General features: G+C 36.3%; 1 protein-coding gene across 1 annotated transcript in view; it reads right to left on the bottom strand.

Annotated features, from left to right (window-relative positions):
* Positions 1 to 15497, bottom strand: part of LOC121739455 (activating signal cointegrator 1 complex subunit 2 homolog) — a 78207-nt gene that overhangs the window by 38276 nt on the left and 24434 nt on the right. The window contains exons 3-5 of the mRNA XM_042131943.1: positions 7061 to 7225; positions 2673 to 2827; positions 672 to 812 (exon numbers count right to left, since the gene is read on the bottom strand). Coding sequence (XP_041987877.1) covers positions 672 to 812; positions 2673 to 2827; positions 7061 to 7225 — 461 coding nt within the window. The remainder of the gene's footprint in view (positions 1 to 671; positions 813 to 2672; positions 2828 to 7060; positions 7226 to 15497) is intronic.

Below are 15497 nucleotides of genomic sequence, written 5' to 3'. Positions count from 1 at the left end.
AGACCGCACAATACGTATTCTGCTTTTGCTATTGTTAAAAACGGAAAGAGAAGAAAAAAGACGAGCATTTTTACGTTACGTTGACGTAAATTTACACGTCACGTCAACGTACCGTGCCACGTACATATTACCGCACCGTTCCACGTTGACGACGTCGTGACGGGTAGACGTGGACAGGCCCTAAGCTGACAGAATCGAAATATTGAATATTTTTCTATTAAAGTTACTTAAACTCAGCTTCGTGTCCATTCCAGCCGTCCATCTGTGGTCGACAGGATTTTTCGCTACAAAGTACGCCACAAATGTGTGATGCGTTGCAAGTGACGGAATGCCATGGGCCCACGATATAATATAGCATCTATTACATTTTCTCATAAAAATAATATTAAGTTCCACAAATTAACACTAAGTTTGGGTACGACAAATTAAATGTTTCTTTTATCTACCAAGTGTTAATAAACAATTAATGTCATTGTTTTCTAAACCCTTACTATTCACAGACCTATTCACAATAGCTCAAAAGAACAAGCTTTGAGAGCCCCTGCCATAAAATATTGTAACATATCATAAGGTATAAATATTAAACTATCATAAATGACCAACGAACCTCTCATCTTCTCCGTAACACTACTATAAGGAATAAATATAACTATCATAAATGACCAACGAACCTGTCATCTCCTCCGTGGCAGATGATGGCGACGCGCTCGGTCTGCGCGCTGCGGGGGGCGAAAGCACCGAGCAGGTTGAACGGGAATTTCCTCTCCACGGGGTCTTCACGCCTACGCTCTACTACGCAGTTCATGCGGCCCCTGGAAATATCAGATAGTCAATAGTGGATATTAATTTCATCAAAAGTTAATAAATTTTGTGATACTTGGGTTGCACCAACTTACTTTAACTGTAACTTTAACTATAACTTTCAGTACAATGCAAAATGTCAAATCTTTGGTGAAAGTCAAAAATGGACGCCATATTTAATCATAACCATAGAGCAAACAAGGCTTTAAATGCACGTGGCGAAAAAAGGAACTAACGCTGCCATCATACAAAAACGCTATTTTTGACAGTTCTCCTTTACCAGCAGCGTCCCCGCCCACGTTCATTTAAAGCCTTGTCGGACCAGCAACGTCTTCTGTCAAATTCTGTGGTCAAAGTTAAGGTTAAAGTTAAATTAGCCTTAACTGTAACCATAACTTTAACTTTAACCACGACTCTGGTGCAACCCACCCTTAATTTAAGTAAGTATATTATTATGTATGTGAAGAGATGTGAAGCCATCGATTATTGTATCAGCCAGCTAACTCAATATTTCTTTCCACAAAATTAGATTTAGAGTTATGAAATTTACGTATTTTTTAACATAAATACATCAGCTCTTATGATAAGCTTCAAAAGTTCTAAAGTTATGTAACCGTGAATACGAAACTGGCTGTAACATTTACAAATGTAAAATATATTTTTCTGAACGTTGAATAAAATACTTACACCATTTTATTTGCTAACTCATAGTTTCTATAGTTGCTATTTCATACGTTGTTTTAAGAAATCTAACTGCTCGACAAAATATTTTATCTACTTTATGTCCTTAAAAGTGCATCCAGCTACTTACTATCCTTTCATATAGAAGAACTAAAATAAATTAAGACAATATAAGCTGTTGTGAGAGAGGGAGTATCTTTAAAATAGAGTAAGTATAGCTTTTAGGATAGCTCTCAAATGATAAGTTTTGATAAACTTTCTCACACAGAAGGGACTTTAATTGCAATATTATTGTTACTATTATTTCCTTAATACAAAGTGTTACTTTCAAAACATTTCAACAAATACCATGAGCCTTGACAAGTTAAGCAACGCAAGGCCCTTTGTCGACAGCCGTAACGTGATCGTCACGAAAATAATATAAAAAGAACATTAACAGTATTGTGCGCCTTTGTTTTGAAAAAAAAAACATTTTGAATTTGGAAACAAACTGAATCTAAACAAATTATTATAAATCATTTAGACATGCTAGAATATTCTCTTAAAATATTACGTAAGTAAGTATAAAGTAGCACCAATGACACAAATATAATTATATTTACATAATTATTTAATATAATTTGCATAATTAAGAATATTTATGGAAAAAATCTCTAGTAGCTATAGTCGCCTAAAATAACGATAAATTCAGAAACAAAAGCTGTGTTAAGGTTGGTTGCCAAATACAGAGGCGAATGCAGGATTTCTTATCTTATCATGCGCCCAATTTTTTCATGCAAGCTCTGAATGAAGTTAAAAATGATTCAGTTTTCTGGCCTTGAGCCAGGATTATCGACGTTCTCTACCATAATATTTATCTAGGATCATTATCTTTAGGCTTAAATATTGTTAAATTAAAACTTTTGGAGCTCGATGCTCGAGACGAACAGACGAAATCTAAAGAAGAAACTTAAAGCGAGCCGTAATTGAACATTTCAGTAAATAACATAAGACCTAGACAACTAAATAGATATTTTACTACACGCACTATTTACATAATTTCCTAATTTTCAAAACCAAGCGACGCGACGTTCGGCTACCAAAAAACTACCTAACCTTTCATTTATTTCAAAACGTCGCACTCAAGTTTCGAGTACTTATAGTCGGAGCGTTGACCTAGGTAATTGTTGTGTAATGGTGACGCAACTCACTTCTGGTTGTTGGCTAAGAAGGCCCCGGCCAGCTCGTCCAGGTCGAACTGTATGGGCAGCTTGAACATGGGTCTGATGAGCTCGTCCTCGTCCTCTTCGCCGGAGCTGTCGGAGTCCGAGCTCTCGTCACTCTCCGATTTGTCGTCGTCGAGTTTCTGAAATAAAAAAGTTTAAAAATTAGATCGTATTATGTAATTTTTTATTGTCCACATCATTTTTAGGGTTCCGCACCCAAAGGGTAAAAATGGGACCCTATTACTTAGACTAAAATAAATATTGAAGGAGGCTGTGTAGACAAAAAACAAAATTTTTGGCCTATTTTTCCTCTATAAAGAACATTTTGTGCGTGAGTCCGACTCGCACTTGACCGATTTTTTTAGTTGTGAATAATATTAAGTATGTAAAAAGTTTCTTTCAAGTAATTTTGTAACTTGTAATGTTTCGAATATCTGGAACAGAATGTCGTAGAAACTAGGCTAACTAACTAAATTATCACTTCATATAATGTCATTGTTAAACTGATTAAGTACTCTAACCACTTTATAGCAGAGAAAGTGGGAATTCTAATAAGCCATAAGCTCTTTACGTCTCAGTGAAAGCTCTCATTATATTGTAAAGGTTATGTAGAGTATATATATAAGTTATAACTAATGGGTTAGACTTCTAACACCATCTATAAATGCAATAGTAATTTGTTCTGCATTATGTTCGAGTTAAGATACTCTCATGAGAAAAGCTCTGAACATTTGAATCGAAATTACTTACATTATATATTTCTTATGTAATCTACATGTCAACGACTCTAGTAGACGAAATAATAAAACAATGAGAAAACGCTCTCGAAACAAGATTAATGGTAGCAAAAATAATGTACATTAAGATCTTCAAATCTTTTTTTTTTCTAACCGAGTGGTACAATGCTGCCCTAAAGGTCCTATCCTATACCTTTCTTTCCTTTTATAATGTAACGCGACACCTCTATCTATTGCCACGTTCGGCGGATTAAAATTTTAAAAAATAAACAATAAGTGGGATATCTATTTAAACCGGCATTATTTACGAGGGAACAATGGCTCGCGACTGGCGGGCATTGTGCGCGGCAGGATGTATTAGGTATTGTGTCCAGCAAACAGAACGTGTTACTGCCGTTTGTACAGCCATCGACATTTTTTAAATTGTTATATAATAACGCGTATAACGCTGGGCCTATGAAAGTTCATAGGGTCAGAGCGATAAACAAAAGTTTCGTCGTAAGGTTTTTTCGCGAGATGCTCAGAAGTATTAGTTACGGCAATATTTTGTCTGGAATACAAATTTTTACTTTACCTAACTTTGCCACAATTTATAAAAGAAATGGCCTACATGTCACACTCCATTAGCACTATCAGTAAATTGCTATAAAATTGTTATGTAGATGTCGCAGGTGAATTGTATAATCCGCCGTATTACATTACGGCTAGCTGTTTTAAAAAACCGGGCCGTTTTGTAATGCGGCGGTTTAACGATTAGCCGGATTGTCATTGCGATACGTTCTTCAATAAGGCGGGCCACGTTTAGCCGCATAGTACTTTCCTCGTACCGGTACTTTCTTTACTGTTTTTTTATTGAGAATATTATTTACTAATAAAAAATCTTTAATTGCATTTGAAAATTGTTCTGAAATTTATTATTTTCTTTGTTTAATTAATTTTTTTTAATTCGGAATTTAGCAACATACATACGGTATCCAACGCCATTGTTGTTATGTCACAGGCAGCGCCACGAGTATTAAGAATCGGAACTAAAAACTGTCAAAGAGGCGACTTATCTTTCGCTTTTATTATTAACATTTTATTTACATTATGGCTAGCCGTTTTGAATAACGTATGGCGCCGAATACATTCCGCCTATTTTTCATTCAGCCGCATTCAATCCGGCTAATCGATAAATCACCGCATTACAAAACGGCCCTGTTTTTTAAAACAGCTAGCAGTAATGAAAAACGGCGAATTATAAAATCCGCCTGCGACACAGAGTCTACAAATAATAAAAACTGAGAGTATAAAAAAATGTATCACCGCGACGGCGCGCACCGCGACGCGACGTAGCGCGTCAAAGTTTGAGATTGAATTTGTTTGAAATAACTTGGGGGGAAACTTCTGATTTATGACGCTTGAAATTTGGATAACACAATTTTCGTCAGTGGTAAAACGAATTACCTCCATACTTGACGGCACAGGTACTACACGTATCATAATTAGCCAATGCTTAAAAAATTTCGGTGACAATTTTCTTAAGAGGATTTCTGTGTTTTTCTTTTCAAGCAGGATAAAGCAAGGCTTTAAAATGACTTGAAAGTAGATAATAGCTTTTTAAAATACTTGACAATAATAAGGAAAGTCATTAAACCAATACAAGGCTGATGATTATGCGCACAATTCTCAATGCTGTCAGAAACTTTAATGATTACAAGACATTGTTACAAGGAAAAGACAAATGACAATAGAAAACATTTTCACAAGAATAATTTAAACAGTAACTACATTTATATTGTGTTACCTTTTTATATTGTCCGTTTCTAATAATAATATAAAAACTAGGCCTTTTCATCCGTTTTGGATGATTTATACAGTATTTTCAGAGCGAAGTAAAGACTCCTCAAATACTGTAGTGCCTGGGACAAGATGTCCGTATAGTTGCCCAAGCACATACGGCATTCTCGCAACATAGTCGGCCTAGTCAAGAGGAAAGAACTAGTCAATACGTCTGGGACCAAAATAATATAATAATATATACATAATATATAAATAATATATAATAATATAATAAAATAATAATATATACACAAGCTAAACAATTGTAGCTTGGTTTCACTTAACTCCGGAGGCTGATCTAGCTTTCTTTCTCTAAGCTACAATTTTAAAATTATTTTATACTGAAGTATTTTTTCACAACTAAGTCATTATAATATGTTACTAGTTACTACATGTTGTCCGCAACTTTTTGCAACGGGAACTGTACATTTTTTCGCGATAAAAACTATCCAAAGTCCAAACAAAATATCATCTTAATCGATTCAGTGGCTATTATGTGATTAGTGAAGAGTTTACTGACAGGCAACTTCCCATTTTAAAATTAGGATGTTACGTTGCGTATTTTTTTTCTATAACTACTTCTAGCTCCTATACATTCTTCCCTATTGCGCTATAACAGAACCTTGGATTTATTTATCATTGCTATACGGCGCGAAGCGAAGAAAGTACAGGTATAGATATCGAGTAATATCATAGACTGATACGGTGAATCGTTGCGGAAGATAACAGCTTTCCCGTGTGCAACGGTTAAGACCGTGCACCCAGCTAGTGTTGTTCCGCTTAGTATCGATACTGCAGGTGAAAAATCAATAGTTTATATTATACATCTATGCTTTCGGTTAAATATTGACTATGTAAATGTAACAACATGTGAAATGTGACAACAATGATAAATGATAATGTAGTAAAAGTCCCATCTATTCATCCTTCGTGATTTTTCTTCTCTTAGATTCCTTTCGTCTATCATCTCTTGTCTACTTGCTTTTTCTAATGGTATATCAGTGTTGAAGCCATGTACAGAACGGTGAAGCTCTATCTTAGGAATATGGGTGAAATATGTAAACAATTTTCTGGAACATTCCCCAGTAGCATTGGCTGGTTAATGTATTCGCATTCGATATTGTATTACAATATTTATTAGCCGATATACCTGTTCAATGCTCTCGTAGTCGCAGGATGACGAATATACTATTATTCCAAGCACGGCTGGACATTACTTGAATCCCTAATGAAGTGTACATGCAAACTATTTGTGGCTGTATCTAGTGGAAATTGTATTACAGTTGGAATACTTACCGTATTTAGATGAACACAACATCGATAAAAGTCGGTAGTTTTGCAGCACACGAATTGAGAAAGAAACGAACAAAACACCGAGCAAGTGAAAGCAGAGCTTACGTCATTACTTGCATAGACACGCTCCATCGCATGCATTTATATCCGTTGAAATTATTGTTCATGCGTTTATGTAACGTGTCACACGACTGTGACCCGGCTAGTGCTGTCTCCTTTTATCGATATGAAACGAGAGAGCCGGGTCATTATGGTTCATTTGACCTGGGTCTTCTCTTACATGTTTTATGAAGTAACGATAAAAATGACAATTGAGGTTGGAACGAACTACGCTCACATTTATAAAATAAAGGATCGTGCAATTTGTTATCGTTGCGAATCATAAATAGCACATGCCAGTGGTAGCCACCGCATAATATTATGGTTTCAAATTGATATGCTGAAACGAAGGACACAAAAAAGATAATTGAAAGCGTAGTAAAGCCGTAACTTCCACAGCATCTGAGTATTTCAGTACCGTACCTGGAGTTTGTCTTCATCGACCTTGGTCTCGGCCTGATGAAGGTGCTCCTCCTTGGACAAGCTGCCGGATGCTAAAGCGGGTGGAGCGGACGGTGCGGCCGTCGACTCCGGCGCAGGCGGCGCGGCGTGCAGAGCATGCGCGTTGCCTATCGGCAGGGGCTCATCCTGAAGGAAATAGAAAAATATGTTAACAATTTGCATGACTATAGACTATAGTTCTACATGATATGAGATGGAAAGAGTCCTTACATTGTTTGGTTTTAAAACAGAAAACCTACTCTTTATTCTTAGTTCCAGTTTATTGTTAGTATATTTAATATTAACATCATTGTTGCCTCTTGACCATTCGACGACACGACTCATTCGAGTTAACATCCAGCAGAATTACCAGCTTCAAGCTGGAATACATTCGTCAAATGCGCATCAAAATTCAACGCCTTCGCCACGGATAGTTAGACAGCTATTGTTGAGTAACATCCAACAGGCAACAGGCGAGCGGCATCGCGACATGCAGCGAATATTTGACACGACCCCACATGTAGCGGTACAATACATTACTAGACTACATAAGTAGGAACAACTTGTACTTTTACTACTAAAAAAGTTGTTTTAATTCATTAACTAAATGAGATTCAAGAGATTCACAACAAATAGATTGAAGAGGTAGAATCATATAATAAATCCTAACCTCTTTAATTTGTATTAAAGATATAATAGAAACTTCTAGATCGATAGCTGTCTATGCTGTGATAAAGTTGTTGTTGCGCTGTCGTAACTCGTAATCAGTGATTGATATAAAAAGCCGCGATTGTGACAAAGCGACCGTCAGCTGCAGTTAAGTATGGCGACAAATTGCAGGAACGGAAGTATTGGATTAATAGTTAGTCAGCACGAAATGTTACGTTCTACTAGATAATATTGCATGTTTAGTGTTTACGTCTCAATTGCGGACATATTTTATGTTTTATTTTAGCGGCAGCTGCTAAAACGGACACACAGGTTACAAATATCTGACTGAAAATAGAACCATCAGAATTTTGTCGTTATATCTATACTTATTATAAAGAAGAAAAGTTTGCTTGCACCGAATAGGCTCCGTCGAAACAACCGAAACTACTCGTACTACTACGATAATGACTAGGATGATGTTGATGAAATTCGGCATAGACATAAGAGTAGACTACCTGGCCCGGAAGGATATCTATGTAAGGATATCATTTAATTTTTTTATCACGGGAAAATGAACAATTATTTCAGTAATAAGCAAGTGTTTTTACGTGAGCAAAGCCGCACGAAACTTTTAGTCATTATTTATGCCAAAAAAAGATGGTATAGATTATAGAATGTAAATGCGTTAACATTTTACAATGGCTTCAATGTAAATAGCCTACCATGAATTTAGTCAAAAGGAGCTATGTTAAAGTCCTATTAGGATACTAATAGGACTTTAAAAATTAAACAGAGTCTTTCAAAAGCAAAGTCTAACGCCCAATATGTTTAATTGAGGCCAGGCACAAGGATACCAAATACAAAGTGGGCACATAAGTGGGTTTAGTCCCACACAAGCGCTCATTGTCTCTACTGTTGCGGTTTCTTCGGAACAATGGATGGTGTTTAACTTAAAAACTAGAGAAGTGCAAGGCTGACTGGTGATAATTGACAGTGTAAACATCACGTTGCATAGGCCGTTATTCAGTATGGTAGAGAAAAAATGTAAGTAAGACACCTACGATGCTTTTTAGGGTTCCGTGCCAAATGCCAAAAAACGGAACCCTTATAGATTCGTCATGTCTGTCTGTCTGTCTGTCTGTCCGGTCCGTATGTCACAGCCACTTTTCTCCGAAACTATAAGAGCTATACTTTTGAAACTTGGTAAGTAGATGTAGTCTGTGAACCGTTTTAAGATTTTGATACAAAAATGAAAAAAATATTAAAAATTGTAGGGGTCCCCATAGATACAACTGAAACAAAAAAAAATGTTTTCATCTAACCTATGCGTGTGGGGTATCTATGAATAGGTCTTCAAAAATCATATTGAGGTTTTTAAGATCATTTTTTTCTGACCTGAATAGTTTGCGAGAGACACTCTTCCAAAGTGGTAAAATGTGTGTCCCACCTCCCCCCTCTAGTAGAGGCATGATAAGTAAAAAAAAAATATTATGTACATTACTACAAAAACTACCAACGAAAATTGGTTCGAACGAGATCTAGCCAGTAGTCTTTTTTATACGTCATAAATGGTAAATCTTAATTTAACTTTCATTAAATCAACTGAAATATGAAAATAAATCAAAAACCTCTTAATTTCATACATATAAACCTTATTGCTGCTGCGGAACCCTTCATGGGCGAGTCCAACTCGCACTTGGCCGGTTTTTCTATCTGTAATCTATCTTGTCTCGTTAAGTTTCATCGCTGAGGTTGGGAAAACCTCAGAATTTCCTTATTCAGACTACTTTATTTTACAATAAAGGAATTCTGTAACATCTTTATCTTTTCTTTGGCTAAAAAGAGAAGTTATAATTGCTTTATAGGTGGTATGTTGCTACAACTGTCTATGTTTTTAGAACATTCTGAATTATCTTGAATTTACTTAAATTTTGGTTAACATCTAAGGCCCATATCCCACGGGATCCACCAGGTTAATATTGTATCAGAATTTTATAAAGAAAAGTATAAATTAGCAGAAACTTATACTGCTGATAATATAAATATTGTTATAATAAATGTTTAAAATTAAAATAAAGTTATTAATCATAACGATTAATATATTTACAAACGACTTATAAATCTGAGAATAAAAATTCATGATGCATATTTCGGTCTGATGAATATATACTCTGTAGAAGTTTCTATAAAATACCATTGTATCATTCTATACGTATGACTCATGACTTGCAGGTTTTGATGTATGTTTAACTCATAAATCAGTTTTTATTTAAAATATGTTTTTGAATCCGCTTAAGTATTTTTAATTTTTTTATTAAGAGAATACAATTTATTGCGCTCTTCTGTATAGGTGCCAGGGATTAAAAGTTTAGAGAAACTTTTAATATAAAATTTTAATAAGAAGTAGAGACTTCTTACAACAAAAAAGTTCTTACAACAGTCACAATTCTGTACCCAACCGGCAGATCACGACTAACATAGACTTGACATAGCCCGACCAAATTACGTAGATCCTTTAGTGTTGTCTGGCGGTACAGGTTATACAAGATACAAAATATGTAGCTGGTAGTTGGTACTAGGCAGTACCGAAGCAGCCGAGCGCAAAATGCTGGCGACCGCAACCAATAGAAAACGACGATTACAGCAATTGTCGCATTGTGCCCCAACACTTTTACTGCTTTGCGAAACGACGAGCATCGCGGAGATATTGCTTTCTGTTGCGTGATAACAAGGAAATGGGCTTTCGTACAACACAATCATAGAATTACGCGAATACACGCGGCAGGATACAGATGGGGAAAATGAGTCTTTTGCATGGTAATAATTCACATAAATTGAAATAGAAAAACCATTATTCATTGTCACTTCTATTATTATATATCCATGAACTTCTAAGTAGGTAGGCCTTTTTAAGCAATGGACGTACTTTTCGGATACATAAAGAAATTCAAGTAAGTTTCAGAGACTCAGGAGCATGAATAATTAATAAAATATCAGCCATCAGTCAACTATTACATCTTACTGGGGAGTGGATGTCATGATCACGCCCAGAAAATCAGCCATTTCCGCTCGTTAGAGATAATTGATGTCATCAGTCTAGCCGGAAAACACAGCATCATGCCAGTCACATAACACCACCTACTAGATTCTAGAACATTTCAGCTTCCTACAGCCGGAGAAAACGGGGGCCAGAGTATGAAAAGTGTGGAAGTGTAGAGATTGTAGGAATAGCCAGATTTATTAACAAAATCTATACAAAAATATTTAAAGAAGGCCAATGGAAAGAATTAAATTTGGCGATTTTAATATTTAAAAATAATTAAGCTGTGCCTTATCCTAGAGCTACTGCTAAAAACTAAAACATAAAGCACTCTTCATTATTTATTTAGTATCATGGTGAAGATAAGAAACACAACACGCGTAACCTATTATGAATATTACAATTGTGAAAGTGCTTATTGCATAATTACGCCGTGACTACGCCATGTTTTGCATAAAATGACGCATGCACGCATGAGGAGACATGACAGCAGTTATAAGTTAGCTCCACTGCAGAAAGTTCGTTGGAACACATCGAAAAATGGGGCATTTTAACTTTCAATTTAAAGGTTTCAGTTGTTTGTGTCAGCGAGGAGTCCTTATTCTTCTAAGTAGAAACTTTTTAATCATATTGTTTTATTATTTTCCTTTCCATCCCGACGACGACGAAGTAAAACTTCCGGATAAGCTATTAGTCGCAATAATTTCCCCTTTGTGAAACTGGCCTTTACGACCGCATTTAGAGACACTTAACGATTACTTACGTTTAATATAATGTTGAGTTTGACAGAACATATTGTATGGAGTTTACGTCAAAATCTTTAGGTCAATTATTATTATAGTTGAGTAATAATTGATAGTGCGGGCGTTAGTTATAATATTATGTGCAATGCGATACTCAAGTGCTCACAGAGAGAAGGCTGCTAAATACAGGTTTAATTTAGAGTTGGTGGCACTTCTGCGGTTTTACCAGAATGCAATATCGTCTTGACATATACTCGTGCGAGAATGTATGACATAATAGTATTTAGAAAATTAAATGAGTAGAGCCTAAGTAGAGCTTAATGTTTTTTATTGTACATATTTTATTTATAGGACCTTCATTGTATTATATCCGTCCTTAATAGTAATTAGATTTAATTTATACGGCTTTTGAGCAATAACAAGTGTTGAGTTAAAAGTAACTAAGATATTGTAATGAGTTAAGAAATAAGTAGTATTTAAAAATGTAGATGGAAGAGTGTCAAATAAGAACATTCTAATTATTCTCTCCAAGTGGAGATATAAGTTTCTAAGTTATATCTCCACTTTGAGAGAGATTCTAAGTTGAGTGTTGACTATGAAAGTTAGTTCTAAGAACATGTTACTAGGTAACTAGGGATTATTCCTGTTATACGTCAGATAATTTCCATTTTATCTACTCGTAAACAAGCTATCGAACAGAAAACGGAAAAGGGTTTTTAGGAAAAATTGGATGTTTAATGTTTATATTCGTTATATTTTGATTTCTTGTAATAATAAATCATACCTGTATGAAATGAAAACTGTACAAGATGTTTTTCAATCTTTTTTCCGCCTTTTTTTCAAAAAGGTGCCCGACTGAATTTCTCTTGGTAGACTAGGATTAGATTTCTATGATATCAGAGAAACTTCTTAAGTTTCAAATTGAAATATGTAATTCTTAGAAAATAAACTTACTAAAATATTATATTTTAAAGAAAATAATATTCATTTATTACGTCATTTATGCAGGGCCGTCTCCAGCCCATGTGGCGCCCGTGTGCAAACATTACCCTAGCGCCCCCTAGCAAGCGCGCGGTCAAAATGAAATGATTACATAGTACAAGTACACTTTGTACGGCCGCTTAAGGGTGAGGACTACATATTAGTATGGGCATAAGATACGGGGGCAAACGAGCAAACGGGTCACCTGATGGAAAGCAAACACCGTCGCCCATGGACACTCGCAACATTAGAAGAGCTGCTAGTGCGTTGCCGGCCTTTTAAGTGGGAATACGCTCTCTTCTTGTACGTTTGCAGGTCGTATTGGTCCAGGTAGCAGAAATACTGCTAGTGACAGTTCATTGCAGAGCTTTACAGTCCGTGGCAGAAAGTTACGCGAAAAACGCACGGTGGAAGTCTGCCACTCATCAAGATGATGAGGATGGTATATTTTTCGTGTGGAACAAAAAGTTGCAGGAGGTATGATTCCGAACAATTCCTCAGGATAACCGATAGAGGATGCAGAGTGAAGCTACATCTCGGCGTAATTCTAAGGTGTCCAACCTGTTTGAAACACTATGGCAATCAACAATTCGAGCGGCCCTTTGTTGGATACGATCTAGAGGGAGTAGTTGGTATTTTTGGCGCCCTGCCCAGAGATGAGAACAGTATTCAATAATATGAGGCCGAACCTGCGCCTTGTAGAGTTGTAGGCGTTGGTTCGGACTGAAATACTGTCTCGCTCTGTCAAGAACATCAAGCCTTTTCGAGGCTAACTTGGCCTTACCCTCTAGAATCTAGATGACATCGGAACTGGACTCCGCTCGATATGTTTACGCCAAGTATTTCAATGCTGGAGGAGATTGTTAAAGAGGTGCTCTCAAAACGAGTCTTGACGGGGTTGAATTGGACTAAGTTACGTCTACCCCATTCAGGGACTTTCTCCAATGAATTATCTATTTAACCGACTTCCAAAAAACGAGGAGGTTATATATTCGGCTGTGGATATATATTTTTTTTATTATTTTTTATTTTTGTATGTTCGACCACTACTCCGCCGTTTGTGAACCGATTTTTAAATTTTTTGTTTTGTTACATTAGGTTTCACTCCAATTTGGTCCCATTTTCACAAAAGTAGTGATCTGATGATGGGATCCATGAGTAATCGAGGGAACTCCTCAAAATTTATATGGAAACATATGGTGATTTTGATTTTTGAGAAAAGTTTATCTGAGCTTTTTTGCTTCCCTTGGCGCTCCCTATCGATTGGTATAATAAAAAGGGGTGGTCATAGGGGGTTGTTTTTTGTCGTCAAAATATTTCTAAGTATTTTCGCCATACTAACGAGGTTTGTATATCGGCCTGTATCTGGCCGGGGGTTGATTTTTGAGAAAAGTTTATTTGAGCTTTCTTACTCCCCTTGACGCCCCCTATCGATTGGTGTATTCAAAAGGGGTAGTTATAAGAGGTTTAATTTTTTCATCCAAATTTTTCTAAGTATTTTCTCCGTGCTAACGAGGGTCACATTTCGGCCTGTCTTTCAACAGGGGTTGATTTTTGAGAAAAGTTTATCTGAGCTTTTTTGCTCCCCTTGGCGCCCTCTATAGATTGGTATATTCAAAAAGGGTGGTTATAAGAGGTTAAAATTTTGACGAAAAATTTTTTTAAGTATTTTTTACATAGTGCCCCGTTTCCTTCAGTCCAACCCAAATGTGTGCCTTACGCTCTGGAGTAAAGGTTGAATTTGTTACTTATGTTCAATTTTGTGGTACTTGAAATATTATGTATTTTGAAACAACATTTAAAAGTATATATTTTGTATTAAAATCGCTTTGAAATGTACCAAATAAATAAGGACATAACGTGGTGACTGATGATATTTTATGGTGTTGTGTGTATATTGTATCCATATACAACCATGTGAGTTGTGACATTGGTGACCCTGACATGGTAGTGATGATGATGATGAATGTAATTTGCATAGTAGCATATGCTTTCAGTTCTTAAAACAACGCCTAAACCCCCAAACTTGTATCTATAAGGAATCCGGAGTTCTCTTAGTATCTTCGGAACCATAGTATACCTTGGTGCAAAATCTTGCGTTTTGGTAGCATATGCTTAGGGTGCTTCTCATAAAACCAAAATCACCATATGTTTCCATATAAATTTTGAGGAGTTCCCTCGATTATTCATGGATCCCATCATCAGATCACCACTTTTGTGAAAATGGGACTAAATTGGAGTGAAACCTAATATAACAAAACAAAAATTTTGAAAATCGGTTCACAAACGGCGGAGTAGTGGTCGAAAATACAAAAAAAAAATATCCACAGCCGAATATATAACCTCCTCGTTTTTTGGAAGTCGGTTATTTAGACACAAGTTCTTTTCGACTCTCAATGACATTTAGCCGAGAATTATGGGGGGAGCCGGCATATAGGGCATCACCTGTACTATTGTTGGTCTGTAACATATCATTGATATGCAGTATGAATAGGATAGGCGATAGCACACAGCCCTGAGGGACACTAGCATAAACAGACTGAGTTTCAGAGCATTCACCATCAACTACGACCTTTATGCTTCTGTCTGTTAAGAAACTTGTGACCCATTTGTATAAATTCTCGGGGAGCCCATATGATGGAAGCTTTTATAGCAGCGCTTTGTGCCAAAACTCAAACCCGATTAAACAGCATTAACAATAATAATGAAGAAATCGCAGTCAGGAACCTTAGGCTTGGCACGACTTTGTCTAGATTTAATTACTGTTTAGAGATAAACAAGCAGCTACATCGAGACTTAGCTAGGTTTTTTACCCGACTGCCAGGAAGGGTTATGTTTCTTACAGAATAATGTTGGCGGTGGCGCGCCTTGCTTTGCTGTAATTCGAATTTCTACAATATCAGAAGAGCTCCAGATGCTACACAAAATGTATGCAAACTGGAGTTCTTTTTACGTTGGTCAAAAGCGCGGCGGCCGGCCAACGCGGGCGCACGCCGATTGGGTC

This window comes from Aricia agestis, chromosome Z (assembly GCF_905147365.1).
Source record: "Aricia agestis chromosome Z, ilAriAges1.1, whole genome shotgun sequence".
NCBI classification, from domain to species: domain Eukaryota; kingdom Metazoa; phylum Arthropoda; class Insecta; order Lepidoptera; family Lycaenidae; genus Aricia; species Aricia agestis.
This window is presented reverse-complemented; position numbering and strand designations above follow the sequence as displayed.